At 43.7% G+C, this 21,908-nt stretch overlaps 1 protein-coding gene across 1 annotated transcript in view; it reads right to left on the bottom strand.

The window, feature by feature from the left end:
• The window catches only part of LOC138799171 (ATP-binding cassette sub-family C member 2-like), a 39,996-nt gene extending 25,330 nt beyond the window's left edge, over positions 1 to 14,666 (bottom strand). Inside the window, exons 1-12 of the mRNA XM_069980012.1 lie at positions 14,499 to 14,666; positions 12,372 to 12,545; positions 11,634 to 11,774; positions 11,372 to 11,506; positions 10,749 to 10,859; positions 9,892 to 9,947; positions 6,228 to 6,456; positions 4,559 to 4,728; positions 4,180 to 4,357; positions 3,820 to 4,074; positions 3,461 to 3,526; positions 3,238 to 3,375 (exon numbers count right to left, since the gene is read on the bottom strand). Coding sequence (XP_069836113.1) covers positions 3,238 to 3,375; positions 3,461 to 3,526; positions 3,820 to 4,074; positions 4,180 to 4,357; positions 4,559 to 4,728; positions 6,228 to 6,456; positions 9,892 to 9,947; positions 10,749 to 10,859; positions 11,372 to 11,506; positions 11,634 to 11,774; positions 12,372 to 12,545; positions 14,499 to 14,540 — 1,695 coding nt within the window. The 5' untranslated portion in view covers positions 14,541 to 14,666. The remainder of the gene's footprint in view (positions 1 to 3,237; positions 3,376 to 3,460; positions 3,527 to 3,819; positions 4,075 to 4,179; positions 4,358 to 4,558; positions 4,729 to 6,227; positions 6,457 to 9,891; positions 9,948 to 10,748; positions 10,860 to 11,371; positions 11,507 to 11,633; positions 11,775 to 12,371; positions 12,546 to 14,498) is intronic.
• Between the last annotated feature and the right edge of the window lie 7,242 nt (positions 14,667 to 21,908).

The raw sequence follows: 21,908 nt of genomic DNA, 5'->3' as shown, positions 1-21,908 counted from the left end.
CATGTCAGGGGTGCCCTCTGTCACCGATGCTCTATGCCCTCGTGATGGAGCACCTAGCGGTGGCTCTTCGTGCTTCCCCTGACATATCAGGCCTTAAGCTCAGACGCTCCCATTATAAAATCGCGCTTTATGCAGATGACCTGATGCTTTATGTCACCAACCCTAGGGTTTCTTTTCCCGCGATCCTCAGTGAATTTGAGCGATATGGCCAAGTGAGCAATTTTAAGGCTAATTACAGTAAGACCGAAGTGTTAAATATATCCCTCCCGCCTAGCCTGGTCTCTCAATTAAAAACCTCTTTCTCCTTTCGGGGGCAAACCCCGGCCATCAAATACCTGGGGGTTTGGATTACAGCCGAGTTGCCCACTCTGATTTCCCTGAATTACTCCACCTTACTCGCCCATACGAAATCGGACCTCAATGCGTACAACAGACCGCTTCTTTCCTGGTTCGGCAGAATACACGCCATTAAAATGGATGTTCTGCCTCGGTTACCTATTCCAAGCACTGCCCATACCCGTGCCGGTCTCATTTTTTAAGGAGCTTCAGTCCTTATTGAGGAAATTAGTGTGGGGATCGATAAGGCCTCGTCTTAAGTATAAAACACTCCCTAGACCAAAACTGAATGGAGGCGCTGGCCTCCCTGACTTCTCCCTGTACTACAAGGCCGCGGTTCTCCTGAGGCTAGTAGACTGGCTCCATGATTCCAAGAGCAAACAATGGGTCAGGATAGAAAGCGAGCTCTCGCCCATTGCGTTACACAGGTCTGGTATCATGAGCCCGCTATTTGATGACCCTGCATTCCCTCCGGCGTGTGGGAGGGAGTCGTTTCTGGGGTGGGAGTCCTCTGGGGGTGCCAGGTTGGGCAAGATATTGGGGACCAACCCTACGCTCCCCCCTCTTAGCTGTCCTCCAAGCGACCTGCCTGGAGAGGACTATCATGGCTGGAGTACAGCCAACTGAAAGCCTTCCTACGCAAAAAATTCCCCCAAGGTATCCTGGTGACCACCCCGACTGATCTGGAGTCCCTTCTTTTGGAGCCTTCTCCTCCTACTAAAACTATCTCACAGCTCTACCATCTACTCCTAGAAGCGGGTGGGGTTTGTAGCTGTTCCTGCGGGGTATCTAGGTGTCATAGGTCGTAACATGATAGCGGCAGGACTTTGAGAGCAAAGTTGCAATTTTTCATACTTTTACATGCCACAGCTCCCCCTCCCTTGGATGGACTTTACGCAAAGGACATCGCACCTAAGATGACCAGCCCTGGTAAGGAGCACACTGAATGTTTCGGTCACTCTTTGTTCATTCTATACTGTATGCCTCTTTCCGGGGTTGTTCCCGGCGTATGTTACCTTTCTTTGTATAAGTGAAAATCTAATAAAACTCTGATTTACAAAAAAAAAACGGACCACGTCACCGTCTTACCCGTGACGGCGCCGTTCCATCCGTGGGTCAGATTAAAGGGGATGTACCTGGTGGTGCATCCTCTTTAAATTAAGTTTTTACATCAAAGGGGTAGTGCGGCGCTCAGAAATTATTCACAGAATAACACACATTACAAAGTTATACAACTTAATCGTATGTTATGTCTGTGAATCGCCCTGTTCCCCGTATCCCACCACCCCCACCCGTGTACCTGGAAGTGTTGGTGCATTATACATTACCTGATCTGTGTCGAGGGCCGTCCGCCATCTTGTGCCAAACGTCATCTTCGGACGGACGGCCGAGTCGCTGCCGCCCGTCCCCCCTCCGTCGCGTCACAACTGTGCTCAGCCGCGATTGGCTGAGCACAGTTATGCTCAGCCAATCGCGGCTGAGCGGCTGATGATTGGCTGAGCATCGGATGACGCTGCAGAGGGCGGCCGGCATTCGGAACAGACGGAGCTGTTCGCCGGCCGACCGAAGAAGACGTCACTGAATGAAGATCGGAGACGGGTGTCGGCACGTGACAGGTGAGTATAGCGCACCACACTTCCGGGTACATGGGTGGGGGTGGTGGGACTCGGGGAAGGGGGCCATTCACAGACATAACATACATTACAAAGTTGTATAACTTTGTAATGTGTGTTAGTCTGTGAATAATTCTTTACCGCCGCACTACCCCTTTAGGGTACAAACCCACTTGACGTATTTGCTGCGTGAATCAGTCTTAAAAATAAGCAGGCAAAACGCAGGTTGGCTTTATACAAGTGTTCTGTGTTAAAATACGCAATTGCGTATTTTTGAAGCATGAAGCTTGTTGTTAGCAAAGCATCAGTTGTTAACAACCTGTGTGAAAAACGCATGTAGCTTCATGCTTCAAAAATACGCAATTGCGTATTTTAACACAGAACAATTGTATAAAGCCAACCTGCATTTTGCCTGCTTATTTTTAAGACTGATTCACGCAGCAAATACGTCAAGTGGGTTTGTACCCTTAAACATATTTTTTAAGAATTTTGGGTTTGATTTTTCTTTTTTTTTCATTTCACTATCTATATGTCTTATATAGGCGTAAATGCTAGTTGGTTGGCTGATTGCTGACTCTATTATAGAAATATTATTAATGTGTTCATCTGACAGTAGAGCCCTCAGTTGAGACTTCCTGTTCTGTCTGGGATGATGAGGAAAGGGTTGCTGGAAAGTGATTTGTACAGCATTATAACGAAAGATGACACCTATAGATAGAGTAGACAATAGATGATGCTCACAGCTCAGCCTCGCCCTCTCTGTGGAATAACTTTTGCAAAAATTGAAGAGCATGCCTAGAAACCATTGTTATTTATGTCAGTGGTACAGTTGCTGTCTATTGTCATCTATGTCCATGGAGATTGCATATCTCTAAATGCAGTTAAAAACAGCTCAGGCAAGATGGCTGCTCCCATAAGAATGCCCAAAAAATAAAATAAAAAAAAGTTCTACCATTAATTCAAATGTACCCTTTTTCTCTCAACCCCTTTTCTTTTTTCTGTTCCCATCCCTAGCCCATGTTTTTCTTTAAAAATAAAAATGTATTTTTGAATATGAAAAAAAAACCTTACAATCAGAAAATGGAGCGCCATCTATAATGTTTACAGTAAGTGTCCAGTGTAGACTCAACATGGTTTTTAGAAAACTCCATTCTCTATTTTCTATTTCTGTACAACCCCTCTAATTCCTAATTGGAGAATAGAAAGTGGACAATATCTGGCCATGTACAGAAAAGACAACTCAAGACTATAACATGGGATATGCCAAAGCGGAAGGGCTAGTTCTTACCAGGAATGGTGCACAGCTGAATACGAACTCGGACACAGAGAACAGATAGGCGAAGTGCAGCATGTTCTTCAGCTCCTTCTCACGGATATCCTGCACCTGTTTTTCGAAGGAAGGCTCCCAGGCGTACAACTTCAAGATCTAGAACAAGACCCGGGTGTATAGTCAACATGAGGAAGCAGTGCACATACAGACATGAAACAGCTAAATATAACACAATCCTCACCTTTATGCCATTAAGAATCTCATTAATAATTTTCATCCGTTTGTCTTTGTTTTCCATGTTTTTTGTCTAAAAAACACAAACATATACGTGGATTCCATGTGTAATGCCATAGAAGCAGCCACAGTGCCCCCCCCCCAAACTACTGACAGCCATGGTGCCCTCTTGTAATGTGCCAACTGCCATGCAAGTATCAGCCACAATGACCCTTCTCTCATCTGGCCTGCACACGTTCTGCAGTATTAGCAAACAATGGACTATGCCAACCTGAAGGCCATGCCACCCTTCTAGCTGACACCAGTTTTGTGTAATTGTTCCATTTCCAGTAGATTGGCACCACTGGCAGAAGCTGAGAGCCTTACCATATATGACTCTGATTTAGTAGCCAAGATGGCACTGATTGGTATCAAGAGGATCAACACCCCAAGTCCTGCCAGGGCAGAGGCCTCCAGCTCTTTCCAAAGGAACACCATAGAAATAGTGATCTGCAGTGGTACGGACCAAATGTAATGAATGTAGTTTGCCAGATCCATGAAGTTCTGTGCATCTGCGGACATCAGGTTTATGGTCTCTCCCACTGTTGACTCCTTCCGAATGGCATTGGAGACAGTCAGTGCCTAAAGGAATAAAAAAAAAGATGACATTGGACACATACAACATAAGGGGAGGTTATGTCACCATAGTCCTATGAACCATGTAAAGTGTTCACCGTGTATACTCACTTTTTTATACACTGCAGCAGTCAGTACTGTATTAACTCTCATTTCCAAAACAAAGGCGCCCTCCAAATACTGCTGTTGGCAGAGCGATTGAAGTACAGTTGTTATCAAAAGCAAGATAGCGTAAAAAAATCCCTTCCATTGATGTTCCTCAGGTTTGGAGGTGAATGAGACCATCAATCTGCAAAACAGCAATGGGATCCATTATAGATTTATAGCCTTACATAAATATTAAAAGCGTTCTCCAGCTCCAAACTCAGACTTCAACCCATGAAATTATTTTTTTCTTATAAAATAGCGAATTAGCAATTTTTTTTTAATTTTTATTTTTTTTGACATTCACATTCATGTACTATCAGGTACATCGCTTTTTACATCTTACTTCAAGATCTGGGGACTGACAAAAAGCAGTAGGTCCTGGATGAGCTTAAAAAATGCCGATTGTAGTAGGAGATTGGAAAACGTCTTAATGAGGGTCTTATATAGCCAGTTCTTGGGGTAATCTTTAGAAGTTCCAGATATAGATTTCTTCTTCTTTTTCTTTTTTTCTTCCTATGGAGGAACAAAGTGTAGACTCCAGATAATGATGGGGACAACGGAAATTAAAGGGGAACTCCACATAGAAAAAAATAGTTTTCTAGTAAAAGTACATTAAAAGTTATATGAGGTGTCTATACAATTTATTACCGTATCTGTATGGTTCTGCCACACTGGTAGCTGATAGAAATCCAGGAAGTGAAGAAAAATGGCCTCTGTGCCAATTCACATTGTCTCCTGCTCCTTCTGCTATCCCCCCTTAGGAGACAAATATTCCATGCCTCTGTCTCACATTGTGTGTGTTTACTGAGCACAGGCTGATGATGCAGACAGGGGGCAGGACGTAATGTCCCAGGAGGCTTGGCTGATCCCCCAATCCCATGAGTGATTCACCATCTCTGACCGGCCACAAGCAGGTGCAGCAAGGACTGTGGACTTTGATAAACAGCTGTGGGAAAGCATTGCATTCTGGAACCAGTACTGCATTCTGGGAACTGCTCAACCAGGAAGTACAGAAGCTTAATACAGAACCAAAAAAAAAACCAAACAAATGGATTTTTGTTAGTTTCAAAACTGGGATAGATAGGTAAGTAATGCGTTATGCTTCTGCAGAAGTTTCATTTAATTTTAACCTCTACCTGGAGTTCCTCTTTAAAGGGGTCCAATGCCACAGCAAGTAACTGTATTATATTATATGGCCCAGGCATCTATGGTAGAAATGGGGGAAGCTCCCTGCTCAGCCCACAATCCATTCTTAAACTGGGAGAAGGATGTCTCCCAGAACAGAAGGCAGGGCTGCAGACACCAAGGAACATGGTAAGGTAAGTTAATACTTTATTATTTTACTCTAAAGGCAAGGGCTGCACGGACATCACTAACGATGTCCGTGCAGACCTTGCTGCCCAATAGTTGGCCTGTGTAATAGCTCAGTAAAAAAGCACCGATCTCGGCGCTCATTTACAGTTTATGATTGGGTCCCTTGGAGAGGAGAGGAGCAGTCAATAATTGGTGGAGAAGAGTAAAGTCTACAAGACTTGGATTCCATGGGTCCACATCCCAGTGGAGATAACTAAATACCCAGGGATTACCAGTCCTATTCAAGGGGTTTCTAACAACAAATATTATTCAGAATATAATTAAAGTCCAAATGGTCAAGAGAACCGTACTACTAGTCAGCAAGTATCAGTGTGTGTAGAAAAGACTTCTTGCAATCCAGGACTTCTTGTTGGGCCTAATCATATGAGGGTATATAACTGCATTGACCAGCCTACCCATAGGTGTCCAGACCATTCAGTTTAACCCACAAATGGCCAAACTGGCTTAGTTGCCCCTAGCAACCAGATTCTACCTTTCATTCCTTACAGATTCTTTGAAAAATTAAAGGTGAAATCTGATTGGTTGCTGGGGGCAACTGAGCCAGTTTCACTTTACACCATGTTTGCTAAATCTCCCCTATAGACAGTAGTTCACACAACAGGGAGTATATCAAGTACATGAGAAAACATAGTATTTACCTCAAGCAGTACATCCTGACTTTGTGCTTTGCTCAATCCATTCATCTCAATGGCGCCGTCTTTCTGTTTCCTTTTATTTCTGCGTTTTTCCAGCTCTTTCCTGGCTTTTGCCACTTCTGCCTTCATTACTTTTTCAAAGGCGTCATACATGTGTTTGCTCTGATTTTCTTTGCTAAGTTCCCAGAGATCCTCCATGACTAAAGGTCTCTTGTATCCCTTAATGACCAAGCTGCAAAAAATGATAGGTTAATGGAGAGAGAAAGCGCAAAACAAATGGGGGGGGGGGGGGTATATCTCCTCCCATCGGTCACGTCCTTCATTACTATGCAGGAAGGTCCCGGCCTGGCCCAGTGAGATCCCACGGAAGACAGAGCATAGTAATGAAGCACGACACAGATTGGGGGGGGGGATATCAGAGCACTGGGGTTGCTGGGCCAGCCTCCAGAGCACCACAACTTCTTATCTACATAAAAGAAAATAATGGCCATATCTTGGGAAACAGATGGCAGATGAAGTAAGGACTTGCATCCTTGGAATGAACATGGTGGCACCGATCGGTGAGTATATGAAACTCATTAAAGGAGGGTTTATGGTATTTTCACTTAGGGTACAAACCCACTTGACGTATTTGCTGCGTGAATCAGTCTTAAAAATAAGCAGGCAAAACGCAGGTTGGCTTTATACAATTGTTCTGCGTTAAAATACGCAATTGCGTATTTTTGAAGCGTGAAGCTTGTTGTTAGCAAAGCATTAGTTGTTAACAACCTTTGTGAAAAACGCATGTAGCTTCACGCTTCAAAAATACGCAATTGCGTATTTTAACGCAGAACAATTGTATAAAGCCAACCTGCGTTTTGCCTGCTTATTTTTAAGACTGATTCACGCAGCAAATACGTCAAGTGGGTTTGTACCCTTAAAAAAAACTTGTAATGCTTAGTGTACACAGTTCTTATGTAATCGCATGTGTCTCTATGGTAACAGGTTACAACAAGGCAGAATATGTGAAGCAGCTGTTGCCAGAACCATGTCTGTACCCTCTGCCTAAACCTGCTTCTTTTTAATGATTAAATAAAGTTGTGGAATTTTAAAAAAGAAGGCACAGTGAGGGACAGTGAAACTCCCCCCTCTTGTAATCTGGGCTACAATCCTGCATTATTGTATGTTACTCCTTTCCACTTCCACTTAAAGTGACAACCTCACACCCCAAACCACTTGTACCTTCGGATGCTTTTAATCCAAGATCTGTCCTGCGGTCTGTTCAGCAGGTGATGCAGTTATTGGCCAAAAAACAACTTTTAAATTAAACTTACAACCCTGTGCCCTACGTGACTATCTGTGCCCTAACTTTACACCACCACTCCGTCCCTCTTCCCCACCCTCTTCATCATTAGGAATGCCACTGGAACATTTTCTCCATGCTGAACATTTGCACAGGTGTCTTAACGATCTAGCCCATGTGCCGGGCTAAACAGGTGATGAATAGTAGGCAATCTGCCTGGAGCATTCCTAGTGATGAGGAGGGACGGAGGGGTTGTGTCAGCCTAATACATACACAATCTAGGTCACTCTCGTAGGGCACAGGGCTGCCAGTTTAAAAGTTTTTTTTAGGACAATAACTGCATCACCTGCTGAACGGACCCCAGGACACATCTTGGATTGAAAGCAGCTATCTGATGGTACAAGTGGTTTGGGGGGACAGATTGTGGGTAGAGAGTCTCTTTAAAGCCTCTTCATGCTAACCTCTAGAAATAAAAGAGAGGGGGAAGATGGAAGGTAGTAATGATCTGTATTTTAGTGCCACATACAAGATGTATACACAAACTATATACATTAGAAAAGAGTCTGTTTTCCCCAGTCATTTGGCTATGTCTATTATTACGGCTTAGTCCACTTATACTTTTTTCTATTGCTTTTTTTCGTATTGAAGTTAATAGAGTTGGGATTGGGCAATACACATAGAAACAGTGGCGTAGCTACCGGGCCCCGTGAGGCCCTCCCGATCAATCACTCTTGTGACCGCAAGCATTGTTTTGCTTGCGGTCACAAGAGTCAGGCTCCGTCTTCCCCCGGCTGCGCGCCTTGGGCCCTGACTTCCGGTTCCGGCGCCCAGGGAGCTCTGGGATGCGCGCGCTGCCGGGGATAAGACGCGACACCCCGGCAGTAGCGGACAGACCAGGAGGAGAGAGGATCAACGTGGGAGCGTGTTGTCAGGTGAGTTCAGTTAAGTTTTGTTTTGTTAAGTTTGGTTTTGGGGGGGGGGAAGAGGGGGCCATATATGAGGGTGGGGGGAAAGAGGGGGCCATCTATGACAGTGGGGGGAAAGAGGGGGGCATCTATGAGGGTGGGGGGGGAAGAGGGGGGCATCTATGAGGGTGGGGGGAAAGAGGGGGCCATCTATGAGGGTGGGGGGAAAGAGGGGGCCATCTATGAGGGTGGGGGGAAAGAGGGGACCATCTATGAGGGTGGGGGAGGACAGGGGGCCATCTATGAGGGTGGGGGAGGGGGAACAGGGGGCCATCTATGAGGGTGGGGGGGAAAGAGGGACCATCTATGAGGGTGGGGGGAAAGAGGGGACCATCTATGAGGGTGGGGGGGACAGGGGGCCATCTATGAGGGTGGGGGGGGAACAGGGGGCCATCTATGAGGGTGGGGGGGGGAAAGAGGGACCATCTATGAGGGTGGGGGGGAAAGGGGACCATCTATAAGGGAGGGGGGGGACCATCTATAAGGGAGGGGGAGGGGACCATCTATAAGGGAGGGGGGGCATCTATAAGGGAGGGGGGAGGGGACCATCTATAAGGGAGGGGGGGAGGGGACCATCTATAAGGGAGGGGGGGGAGGGGACCATCTGTAAGGGAGGGGGGGAGGGGACCATCTGTAAGGGAGGGGGGGAGGGGACCATCTGTAAGGGAGGGGGGGAGGGGACCATCTGTAAGGGAGGGGGGGAGGAGACAATCTATAAGGGAGGGGGGGGAAGGGGACCATCTATAAGGGAGGGTGGGGGGGAGAGGGGGCCATCCATAAAGGAGGGTGGGGGGAGAGGGGGCCATCTATAAGGGAGGGGGCCATCTATAAGGAGGGGGGAGAGGAGGCCATCTATAAGGGAGGGGGTAGAGGGGGCCATCTATATGGAGGGGGGAGAGGAGGCCATCTATAAGGAGGGCAACATGGGGGGAGAGGGGCCATTTATTTGGGGGGGGGGCAACATGGGGGAGAGGAAATACACAGAGGGGGGCATATATTATTAGGGGGTCACATAGAGTCAGGGCTACCCACTAAATGAGGGTGTAAAAGGGCCAATACAGATGTGCAGTGTGTATAGAGATGAGGATGGTGTCAGTGTGAGGAGACTAATATGTCTGTCTGGCAGATTCTGTGGATTCGTGGCTCGGAGAAGTTCTCATAACGGCCCAGGACGGATGGAGAAGATGAAAAGGAAAGAACTCCGATCAGAGAAGACGTCCCCTGTGAGTCACCTGATATAACTGCACTGTAATGTATATGGTGTATAGAACCTATGTAGAGCTGAGGTATATATATATATATACACACCAATAGCATCACTTGGTCGTGAAAGGAGGGGGCGGGGCCCAAGTTGGCCTCTCGCACCAGGGCCCAGGAGACATTAGCTACGCCCCTGCATAGAAACATACAGAAAACTTACCTGTCAAACCAGCTGAAGGTGATTCTGTTTAGAAAAGATGCCGTATACTCAGGATTCTAAAAAAAAAAAAAAAAAAAATATGATGGATGGTTAATAACAAAAACAATACTTTCTAATCCAAAAATTCTACAATAAACCCTTAATTAGGTTTTTCAGGAATCATTTTTTTTAATATAATATATATATATATATATATATATATATATATATATATATATATATGTATATATTCTGCTCCATGATCCCTTGATTTCCATTTCTTCCAGGTGAATAGAAGGCTAACGAAAAAAGTCTCGGAAGGCAAAGCGCTAAACCAAAGTAATAAAACTCTAAATATAAAATCTTTCACCACCACTCTATACACTCAGTCTAGTACTGAACATTGTTGAGCACTTGGCAATGTTTGAAAGTCCTATAGACTTTCAACTAGACAGGGCTTCATGGCAGTTGGGCCCTCTCTCCAGCAAGGAGATGGGGCCTGACTGATGTGAACCATGGAAGATTATCAGCAGAAAAAGACCACTTGATCTATCTAGTCTGCACTTTAGTAAAGTAATAACTTTCTCATTATCTTAGGATAGATATAGGTTTATCCCAGACAGGTTTAAGCCCCGCCCAGGTGACACTGTCCACCAATTAAATGAATTGAGAGTAAAGTGAGTATCACTTTGAACATTGACATGTTGTGGACTGGATCTAAAGGTACAAATCCAACCTATAATGGAATCCATGTTTTTCCCCGTTGGGGACTCCTTGGTAGCAGTTACAGCATATCCAGAATTAAGGGAATCCACTAATGTCTAAGAAAACCTCATGTTATCCTGGACATGTCATTGGAGCCGAATCACTTTTCTTACCTTCTTTGTGAGATTATTTTTTTCTGAGATGGAAGAAAGGATCAGAATAACAACCTGGAGACTGAATGAGATGAAGAACAAGCTAAAGCGAGGGAGGTCTGGAATACCTTCCTGCAAATAGAAGGAAGAACCATGTAAGATGGGAACCATGGGAGATAGACATGTCATGGTCATAGCTAAATACTGATCATGGTAGCCTTCATCTTGTGCATTATGATACACGGAAGTCAACCACCCAAATCTGGAATGAAAACTGACTAGCCTTCTCAAAGAGGTGGCTAATATATATGAAGGGATGGCAAGTGGAAATCCGTCACCTATTGTCTAGTTCAGAGGTCGTCTTCTTGAGAAACTCCATCACCTATTGTCTAGATCAGGGGTGGTCTTCTGGAGGAAATCCGTCACCTATTGTCTAGAATAGGGGTGGTCTTCCGGAGGAACTCCATCACCTATTTTCTAGATCAGGGGTGGTCTTCTAAAGGAACTCTGTCACCTACTGTCTAGATCAGGGGTGGTCTTCTGAAGGTTATTCTTGATATTGTTATATATTGTTTTATCTTAGCATTAAGTGGTGTTTTATAGGGCACCATTCAAGACCATGACAATCGACTGTGACCACTTACTTTCAGAGCAAGCCGGATTAGAGACTGAACTGGAAAAATCCCGCAGACAACGGAGAGAGTCCAGAAGATGAAGAGCGCTCCAGTGTCGTTCTGGACACAGTACCTTCGACTATGATGGATGATTAACACCAGGATCTAAGCGAACACTAAAATGTTTTATTGGGAGCCGTGATTTATTTGTGTAAATCTGTAAATCGCTTATCGGAACAGTGCTACAGTGAAAAGCATGGTGTGTTTGTGGGGGGGTGGGGGTCATCCTTACCCATGTCACAGCATGCAGTGATGGATTCACATAGAGGACTGTAGGAAGCATCTTGCTAGTACTTGATTGGCCCTCCACATGTTCTGCTATTGTGACTCCTATTCCAGCAATTGAGGTACATAAAAGTAATAATGTCATGATCTGAAAAATAGAGAAAATTTATATTACTTTCAGTTTTAGCTACAAAGACATAAATGTGAATAGAAATATGTTGACTTTATTATTGCTAAATACAAGCAGTGATAAATCCACAGTAAAATCTGCACAACTTCATGGAGCTTTGGTGCCGTTTTGCTATTGTGAAAAGGTTGCACAAATTTTTTGTGGGAAAAAAAAACTGATGTGACTTTTGTGGCTTTTTTTTTTTTTAAAGAAATGGCATGTAAATCCATTCTTGGAACAACCAGGTATTATGTTTATGGGCGCAACTACTTTTTTTCTTACACAAGGAAAGTTGGATAAACGTTTTCAATACCTGGAATCATTATTAAACCAGTTGCTGACCGCTCACAAAAGAAGGTGACAGTACACATAAGCCCTCAAATCTCAGCTTAAAATAGCCAAAGTACATAGACAGAAATACTTGCAAAAGCTAAACTGAATCTAAAGTTACAAGTGCTAATGACAGATAATGATATAAAAGTGCTAAAAGATCACAGAGACTTCAAAGAGAGCAAATAAGGCTAAAATACAGCAATATGTCACATGACAGAACAAAGCAAATTCTTGGTTACTCACCTGTTTGGCTAGATACAGCTTAGTGATCGGAGATCTCACTTTCTCTGATTCACATAAGTTCATGAGCTGCCATGGAGCACAAAGCCAGAGGAAGATCAGCGGGATCCAGACCAGAACCGTCTGCTCGAAGCATATTGGCAAATCTGGATCAGGTCTTTCAAGCAGAGAAGAATTCTGTGGAAAGAAGAATACGTTAGTGGTAGGAATACGGCACTTCCAGTCAAATTAGCTGTGCTAAGTAGGATCCCACTCCATCATATAACATCACTCCAGTATTGAGAAATACATGGGGGGACATTTAGTCAATGGCTATAGGTCACAATAGCCAAATCATAAGGCCATTATCACATGATTTTTCCAAACCTATGGTGGAAAAATCTTGCTAAAAGAACTCATACTCATGGATTGGAAAGATACCACCTTCTGCCAAAAGAGATCACGGGATGCCAGGTCTGGTGGCACCAAGGTTCCCCAAGATGCTTGAGCGAAGATCGATAGAGTACTTCGACTTAATCTACACTTTGCTCTGCTGCAAACTAACGTATAATTTTCTTGAACCTCTAGACTAGTAGGATTATTATCTCTGACATAGACAAGGTGTACCCAATGAGGTAGTTACCCCATCTTTAGCTTTAGCACTGTATTACTCTTGTGGTACACCCACTCTCTTTCTTTCTCTCTCCACCTCTAGACTAGAAAATACCCACCAAGGAACTAACAGGGCACTTTATAGCAGAGGATAGGACTTGTCTACAATTGGTGGGGAAGCTTCTGGAAGGTACAAGATCTGATGATGATAACGTGTGTGAACATTCAGCTGTGCAGTAGTAAGAAAGTGAGACACCCAGTGGTGAATAAGTAAAAGGCAACCTTCAGCCCAGAGCATATATATATATATATATATATATATATATATATATATACTGTATATATATATATATATATATATATAAGAATACCTGACGTCAGGTTGGGCCGAGACATAGTGGCACACCTGCTCTGGGACACTACAACAGCATGACTACAACTTAAACTTGACATAGATATTGCAATTCTCTACTCAATGTAGTCGTAGTCAGATTAACTTTCACTGTTTCTAAAGAAGAAGGTTTCACGACAGACATCGGTTTATGGTTAACTAAGTAACTGGTTTGGTCAACTGCAGATGCGTTTCCTTGTTTCCTCCAACCTTAACATGCACATTAGATCCGTGTGCTGTGTAGTCCTATGTTTAGACTATTAGGCAACTGCTCCTCAATACAAACTTCCCCTGGTGCAGTAGATACATTGTTTGAGTCTCAGCGACTCTCATACTCACGAGCTCTCAAGCTTCGTGTAGTAACATCTTCAAGATTTCTTATTACATGAACGGATAGGTGAATTGTCAGCAAAAGACCTTTCATGATTTTTCGCCTTGCTGAAAAATCACAATCAGCGACAATCTAATGATTTTGTGTTTATTATGTGCTCACTTGACCCTATTACACCAAACGATGATCACTAGGGATCGTTTTGGCAGGTTTTTGCACAATAACTACTCTGTGCCTATAACCACTCCGCTGCTTATCACTGATTCTTATAGATATGACCTTAGATTGATAGAGCATAAAATCTATTTATGATTAACTTTTCTAAACTTTCTATAAAAGTTAAATCAATTATATAATATAATTATATAAATAAATCTCATGTCTTTAAATACTTATCAGCTGCTGTATGACCTGCAGGAAGTGGTGTATTATTTCCTGACTGGAGAGCAGGAAAGGTTTGCTATGGAGATTTGCTACTGCTCTGGACAGTTCCTGGCATGGACTTATTTTAATAGAGGTAAATAGGAACTCTCTGACACTTTCTGGTACCAGTTGATTTGAAATATTTTTCTGTTTTCTGTTTCTTCCTACACTCGGAAAACATATCAATGGAGAGATTATACATTAGACTGAGAGCTGCTCCATAGATTAACGTGAAAAAAAAAACCATAGTGCTTTTGACATTTGGAGATATATGGCACAATTCGTATATGTGAGGGTCGTTCATACAACATATCCGACACAAACTTCCATGCATAGGAAATCCACATATTAGTAGCAAACAAATGTAATAAGTAGGAATAAAAAGCAAACATACCCAGAACACGGAGCCACAATAGTCATCCAAAGCCTTGGACATGTTCAATGATGGGGGAGCAGCTGCTCATAGAGTCCACCTGGCACAATACTGAATGAGTAGATATGTCCGTGTGCTTATATCACTCTGTGATTCAGCAGGTTAGAAGTTCCCCCCACCCACCGCACTCTCTACAGTAATACTGAAGGGAAATCTCAGCTCATCACAGACCTATAGGATTATGGTTGGGTTAAATGTTAACTAATTTCACAACTGCCGAGTTTGTCCTGAAGAGTCTCATAAGGCGGCTCATAGAGAGATTTGTGTTCTATCTACTTGAGTGTCATTTTCTGGAATTAACTTAATTTCTCAATAATCCCATAAACGCCCATCGAACCATCAAGCCAGATACTATATAGCTGAGTGAGACTGGGGTATATTGGTCCAAGATAGAAGATGGACACACAAGTGGGGTTTAGTAAGGAGCTGGGTCTGTCCATGGATTGAGTCATATACTCAGTTCCATTATATAATACATATGTGGTGTTGCACCCCTGTGATGATGTTGTGACAGGTGGTGTGATACAGCTCAGCCAAAGGTGGAAATGTTGTGACGCCAGTTCTAGTCCAGCACACAGGTGTGGTGGTATACCTACTTTGTAGAGGATGGCTGGCTGTACTGTTCCCCAATGGTCGATGACCTGCCAGGCTGTGAGTTCCTTGGGCTCCTGTCACGGTAGTCCTGAGTAGAAATTGACCCACGCGGACTATCAGTACCATCACCCACAGAAAGTGGAAAATAACCTGCGGATGTGTATAGGTGTTGGTGCTGTTGTATGGAAGACTGAGTCCCAGTAGAATAAATAGAACAGCTTTACTAGTCAGTCTCTTAGAAATACAGAACATTTTGGCAGTAAATAGCTTATCTTGATACAGGCTTTAGTGTTTCACTCGATCTGTGCTGAGAGACACTTGCAAGTGCTGATATAAGAGATAGATGTAGCGGTACTTTAAGAGTTTAGAGTTGAGCAGTGAAGAGGAGAGGCGTTTGTCAAGGGAGTCCCAACCCAAGGTAGTTTTGTGCTCCGCCAGAACTTTAGAGAGAATATTTGAGACTTGAGAAAGGGAGAGATACTTGTGCCTGTGTTTAGTTACCTGTCCTAATAGGGTTACACAAGCCCTAGTCGTGGTTAACTGGGCAACGCTAAATGCCAAAAATTTGCGGTAGCTTTGTTCTATCCAGACTAGTTCCTTTGTAGCTTAGAATACTGCCCTGCACTTTGTAGAGATGTTCTCGGTGTGGGCTGGGTTTATTCCCCGACTTGTCCTCCTTGTAGTGTCTAACAGTGCATAGTGGAAATAGACTGAAGAAACTAAATGTCTCTGGTTGCTTCATACACATGTGTCTGGCTTAACTACAGCAGGGTTGCCTACGCTGTGTGTCTTCCTCCCACAAGAATCTGAGGGAAACTGAAGCTACACTTCCTCCCACCCAGTGACTACTTCTTACAGGGGTATATAAGGGACCCTGTGAGTGGTGGAGAAGAATGTGTGCAAAAGAAAGGAGAGAAATTATAGGTTAGAAAAGAAGAGTATATCTATTGGTCAACAAAACACATAATATAGAAGATGCAGTAATCCTCTGTTCACTACAGCTGCCACCTTGGGCAAATCATCCAAGTAGGCAGGGACAGTAGCCTGGGTTCTATTCCCCTATATATGTGACACTATGGTTATAAAGGCAGCAGTTTACCTCACTCTCATTATATAGATTACAGGACAATACTTAACTAGTGCTGACTACTTGCCAAGATATAGGAGCCTATCCAATGCAATAATCCCATACCCAAACTATAACCATATAATAATAGAAACATGTAGTCCCTTTGCCTCCGCCCTCTTCCCAGCCACTTGATTGGCAGTCTGGGTGATGGAAACTTAATGCCAAGGGCAGCACTCAAGTGTGAATGGCTGGGGAGTGGGCGGACTACATGCTCCGCCCAAATGCTTAGATAATGGAATTTTAAAGATTAAAGATGTTTTTTTTTTTACATTTCTGCCCCGCTGGAGACTACCAGGCACATTGTCACAGAGCTGTGCCCGGTACTGGGACCGGTTCACAATCCACCTGAGAGGTAATTGGTTCTCTTTACCCCCCAAGATGCCATGGTTAACAGCGGCCACAGCATCACGGTGGACATCTGTTATGCTTTGTAATTTTTTGGATTGCCCTTCTTCAGGGACCTTCTGAAGGCCAGTGTAGCAGCCATGGCAGATCCCTGCCATAGGCTTTAATTTTGTTAATAGGTAAGTGTCAGTTTGACAGTACACTGCAATACATATGTATTGCAGTGTACTGTAGCAGCTGTTTCAGCCAACTTTCATCTTTTGTATATCGGCACATTTACTTAGATGCTGTAAGGGGTTCTTACCGTCTCTTGATTATATCCTTGTGCCCTAAGATGATGTTCCCAAGAAGCTCAGTATCAGCAAGCAATGACATGCTAAAAAGAAGACCTATTTGGAATATGTCTATATCATTTTAGGTCTTTTTCATATGTTGCTGCCCATGGTGAGACTGACCATCCATTCTATACTTGTTAGTATCTATTCAGTCTCCTTTCCCCAGTTCTGTGCTGCATCTTTCTGCTGAAGACACATAAAATGGTTTCTGAGCCGTTCAGTCCTTCTCTGCTCTCAACTCCCCTCCCTTCCAAGATAGCTCTTGTAAACAAGTCCCTATCTGCAACTTTGTAGCAACTTTGTAATGCTGGGAGAATTTATCACAATGAGATAATCAGCAAATTGACCTCAGATTAACCCTCCCAGCATTACAAAGCAGCTACAATGTTGCAGATAAAGCTTGCCTGGGACTTGTTCACATCAACCATCTCGGAAGGGATGGGGGAAGAGAGGGAGAGAAAAGCTCACACAAAGATTTTTGTGTGTTCAACAGAAAGCAGCAGCTCAGAACAGAGAGGAGGAGACTGAATAGATAATAAAAAAGTGTGGAAGGAATTGTCAGTCTCCTCATGGGCAGCAACATATGAAAAGTTCTGTTTGAGTGGAATACCCCATTAAGTGCCCAAAACATGATGAGTAAGTGAACAAATCTCCATAATCTACTCATTAGATAAGTAACTCTTTGTAAGGTAAGTATTATACAGGGTGCTTGTCACTATAAACAGGACTTTGGGGTCCAATGTACAAATACGAGTCATTCTTCTGTTAATTATTAGAGAGGGAAAGTAATTCCGCTTATCTCTTCTTCATAAATACTTAGTTTACAGGTTGCAACTTGTTCAGCTGACAGCTAGTCCTCCCAGCCTTCTCCCATACATACTGTAGCTGGTGATGTTTGTTAGATGATACCTCCCCCATATAAAACCTTTAATAATCACACGCCCACTTATTTAGCACTACAGAAAGGAGGCATCGAGGCGTCCAACAGAGGCAATCTCCATCATAGCCCCCAAAACTTACAATAGATGAATTCTTGTGCCTCCATCTCCCTATCTCAACTTCCTCTGTGCGGTGTAAAACTCAAGGGAGTCTCCAAAATAAGTTAGGACATCTATACCTGCCAGTATGTTGGACACTTTGGGCCACAGTTTTAGGGATTTGTTAAAATGCTAATCTGTTCGGGTATGATATTTGTTTTTTCTCATATCTAACTGCCTAGCTTTTCTATATTATGGAAACACTTGGCCATTATGCTATCCACTGCCCATCACTAATGGTATTCTGTCTCTAGCAACGATTTGTCAAGACAGCTTTAGTGCATGTGGCCTTCTGCAAGTAGTGCTTTGGGTTCCTCTGGCTCCCTGTATTACAGACTGTCAAGCATTTGCAACAGGACAAGGAGTAGGCACCAGCCTATGGCAACACTTTGTGCCCATGCCAGAGAGGCACAATTTATTGTGAAATCCTGGGCAACTGACCTGCATCCATGGTGCTAGCAAGCACTGTTTATTTTCAGGAGAAAGCCAAAAGAGCAAGAAACCACTGGATCCCCCCTCTGTCACTGACCCCCCAGCCTACAGAAAGCTGGGGGCAGCACAGGGCATCTGAGCCTCTCCCCTGGCTAAGATAAACCAATGATGTTATCACCAACCATGCATACAATTGTCTACTGTCCGCAAATCGGGGAAGAGCGGGCCCTGCCGGCAAGGGAGCAGAGAGGAGTAAGTATGTAGTATGTAGCTGAAGGGGGGCAACTACTTACTGTGGGCACTAGCTAATTAGAGCATCTATTTATCTACAGAGGGTGGAACCCGGCTTCCCTATGGGTTAACTACCTACAGGAGGGCATATGCCTACTGGAGGGACCAGCTACCTATGAGGGGTGGCACCTGGCTCCTGCACTTCCTCCTCTGCTCCTCCAGCTGTGTCCTCCTGTACACTGCTTATTCTCAGTTTGCTTTTTTCAAATCAACTGGTGTCAGAAAGTTATAGATTTGTAATATACTTCTGTTTAAAAATCTCAAGACTTCCCATACTTATCAGCTGCTGTATACAGTTTGTCTGTTTTCAGTTGACACCAATAGGGTTGATATTCCAGAAAACTGCAGTTCAATGTTTCCAAATGTAAAATAATGCACTTGGGGAGGAGGAATCCTTTATACGGGTATCATATGGGCAGTTCTCTGTTGGCAAAGACTTCAGAAGAGGAGGATTTAGGGATAGTCACCAATGGTACCATTACATAATACCGCCACCCCATGACCGCTATCACTACAACCCTGTAACAGAGTGCAGTTACATCCAGTGACTCCCAGATGGCGTCTTCTCTGATCAGCGTCTTTTACTCTTTTTTCTTTCTCTCTCCATCCAGCATGGGCCATCTTGAAGTCTTCTCCTGGCTGTGATTCCTTGTTACGAGCGCTCATAGTTACAGTTCAGAGCGCAGCAATGAGCGGTCTTGGTCACCAGAGCGGATGTCGGGGTCCCCCGCGCAATTGCGTGGGGTGCTTGGTGCCCAAGACCGCTACTGCCAGGCGGTAGAGAAAGCGAATTGTATGCTGGGCTGTATAGGGGTATAACCAGCAGGAAGAGGGAGATTGTGATCCCGCTGTATAGAGCTCTAGTGACATCACATCTGGAATACTGTGTCCAGTTCTGGAGAACTCACCTGCATAAAGGATATTGATAAAATAGAACGGGTCCAAAGACGGGCTACAAAAATGATGGAGGGTGTCAGGGATAAATCATATCAGGAAAGACTTAAAGGGAATGTGCCACCGCTTTAATTTGACCCATGAATAGCTCGGCACTGGCGTGGGGAAGCCGGTGCCGCGGTCCATTTTTTGAACCGCGGCCCGGTTTGCGTGTACAGCTCCTACTATCCATGCATACCGCGTTGGGGCTAAGGCACTGGAGGCGGGCCGACCCGCCCCCAGAGGAAGGAATCCCCCGTCCCGGCACCAGCTTCCCTGCACCAGGGCCGATCTATCCATGGGTCAAATTAAAGCGAATGTACCTCATGGTACATTCGCTTTAAGGATTTGAATGTGTATAGTCTGGAGGAAAGAAGAGAAAGGGGGGACATGCTTGAAACCTTTTTATATGTTACAGGACTTAGTAAGGTTCAGAATCAGTAGGGAAGTGTTTTTAGTAAAAAAATGAACTCAAAAAGAAGAGGACACAGTGAGAGGTTAGTTAGGGGAAAGATCAGAAGGAAAGCGAGAAAATATTACTTTACTGAAAGAGTAGTAGATGCTTGGAACATACTTCCAGCAGATGTGGTTGGTAAATCTACAATAACAGAATGTAAACCCACCTGATATATACATATATCTATCCTAAGATAATAAGAATAGATGACCAGGGAGGCTTTTTCTGTTTCAAAGTCTAGCAGATTATTAAAAGTAAAAAAAAAAAAATTCAAAGCACAGATTTAAAAAAAGAAACCTTTATTTGTACATAAAATAGAAAGTAAACCACAATTACACAGTAAGGCAATACATTGTCCCATAAGTCTTATTAGCTAAACATGGTACAGTTCATTACTCGATATAGAAATGTGGGGATGAGGGCTGTTTCTGGCAGGAAGTAATGGTTTGGTCTTGAATATGGAATCCTGATATTGTCTGTGAGGTAGATATATGGTGGTGACCTCCAACCTCCGCTCCTCCAGCTGTCACAAAACTACATTCCCCAGCAATCCTTATGCTACAGCTTGAAGACCACTGATTTACTGGTGATGATACTGGTGACGGTACTGGTGGTGACACTGCTGTGACAGGGAGTATGGCTCTATGTGGTTTCAGGTTTGTTTTGTTCTGCCTTGTGCTAGTTGTGTTGTTTTGTAGTCACAGCTGTGTATGCAAATTTTTTTTCAAATATTTTTTTATAGAATTTTCAGCATCATGACAAAAGAAATATATGAAATAGTAGTTCACATTTTGTTACAGTAAATAATAAATTGGTTCAAACCAAGCATGACATGGAAGGTTTACAGTGTTAGGCTATGTTCACACTACGTACGATTCCGGCCGCATTTCGTACACCACCGTACATGTGCGGCTGAAACTATGGGCGTGGGAAAAATCGACATGCGGCTGGATGCGTACGAACCGCGAACATACGCCCGTAGTAGAGTTATGCTTCCCTAGCTTTTTTCGAAGCGACCTGAATCAGGTCATTTACTTGGAACTCTTCGCCCCGCCCAATAAAACACACAGAACCTTTTGGATCGAAAAATCAAGTTCAATTTGGCTGAAATAAATACTTCGTACGGGACCGCATGGAAATCCACGGCCGTGACTTGGAACATTTCCGTCCTCAAACAATGGTCTTGTTAATTTTTCACGGCACCGTATACGATCCGGTCGTAAGTTCATACGTAGTGTGCATTGTTCGGCCGTATATTGTATACTTTCAAGCGAACGCATCAACCTCAAAACTACGTGAGAATATTCGCGGTTCGCACTATGGCCGGAAAGATACGTAGTGTGAACATAGCCTTATAGCGTAGTCAAGAAAAATACAATAATGTTCGATGTACATGTTTCCTGGAAAGAGTCCGAAGATGTTAACCAAACTCTGAGTGACACTATATATACTGTATGCCGTATATGTGTATGCAATTTTATGTGATGCATAATGAACACCATTTCTGTGGGTCGATATGGAACGTTATAAGACACCCAAGGGATCATGTTGCATATTGAAAAATATGAAATGCATGTAAGAAATTATATGTTCAAAACGCTGGAAGTGTGAACACCTGCGTAGGATAACACTGGATCGGTACACTGCATTGCATACTGCATCATAGTCCATATACTGAGCAGGATTTTGTCCCTTCAAGGGTATGTATGAAACTTAAATAACATAATAGTTGTTACTTTCTTCCAAAAACAGCACCACTCTAATCCATGGCTTGTCTGGTATTGCAGAATTCAGGTGAATGGGGTTGACATGCAATAC

The sequence above is a fragment of the Dendropsophus ebraccatus genome, chromosome 8 (genome assembly GCF_027789765.1).
Source record: "Dendropsophus ebraccatus isolate aDenEbr1 chromosome 8, aDenEbr1.pat, whole genome shotgun sequence".
Lineage (NCBI taxonomy): Eukaryota > Metazoa > Chordata > Amphibia > Anura > Hylidae > Dendropsophus > Dendropsophus ebraccatus.
This window is presented reverse-complemented; position numbering and strand designations above follow the sequence as displayed.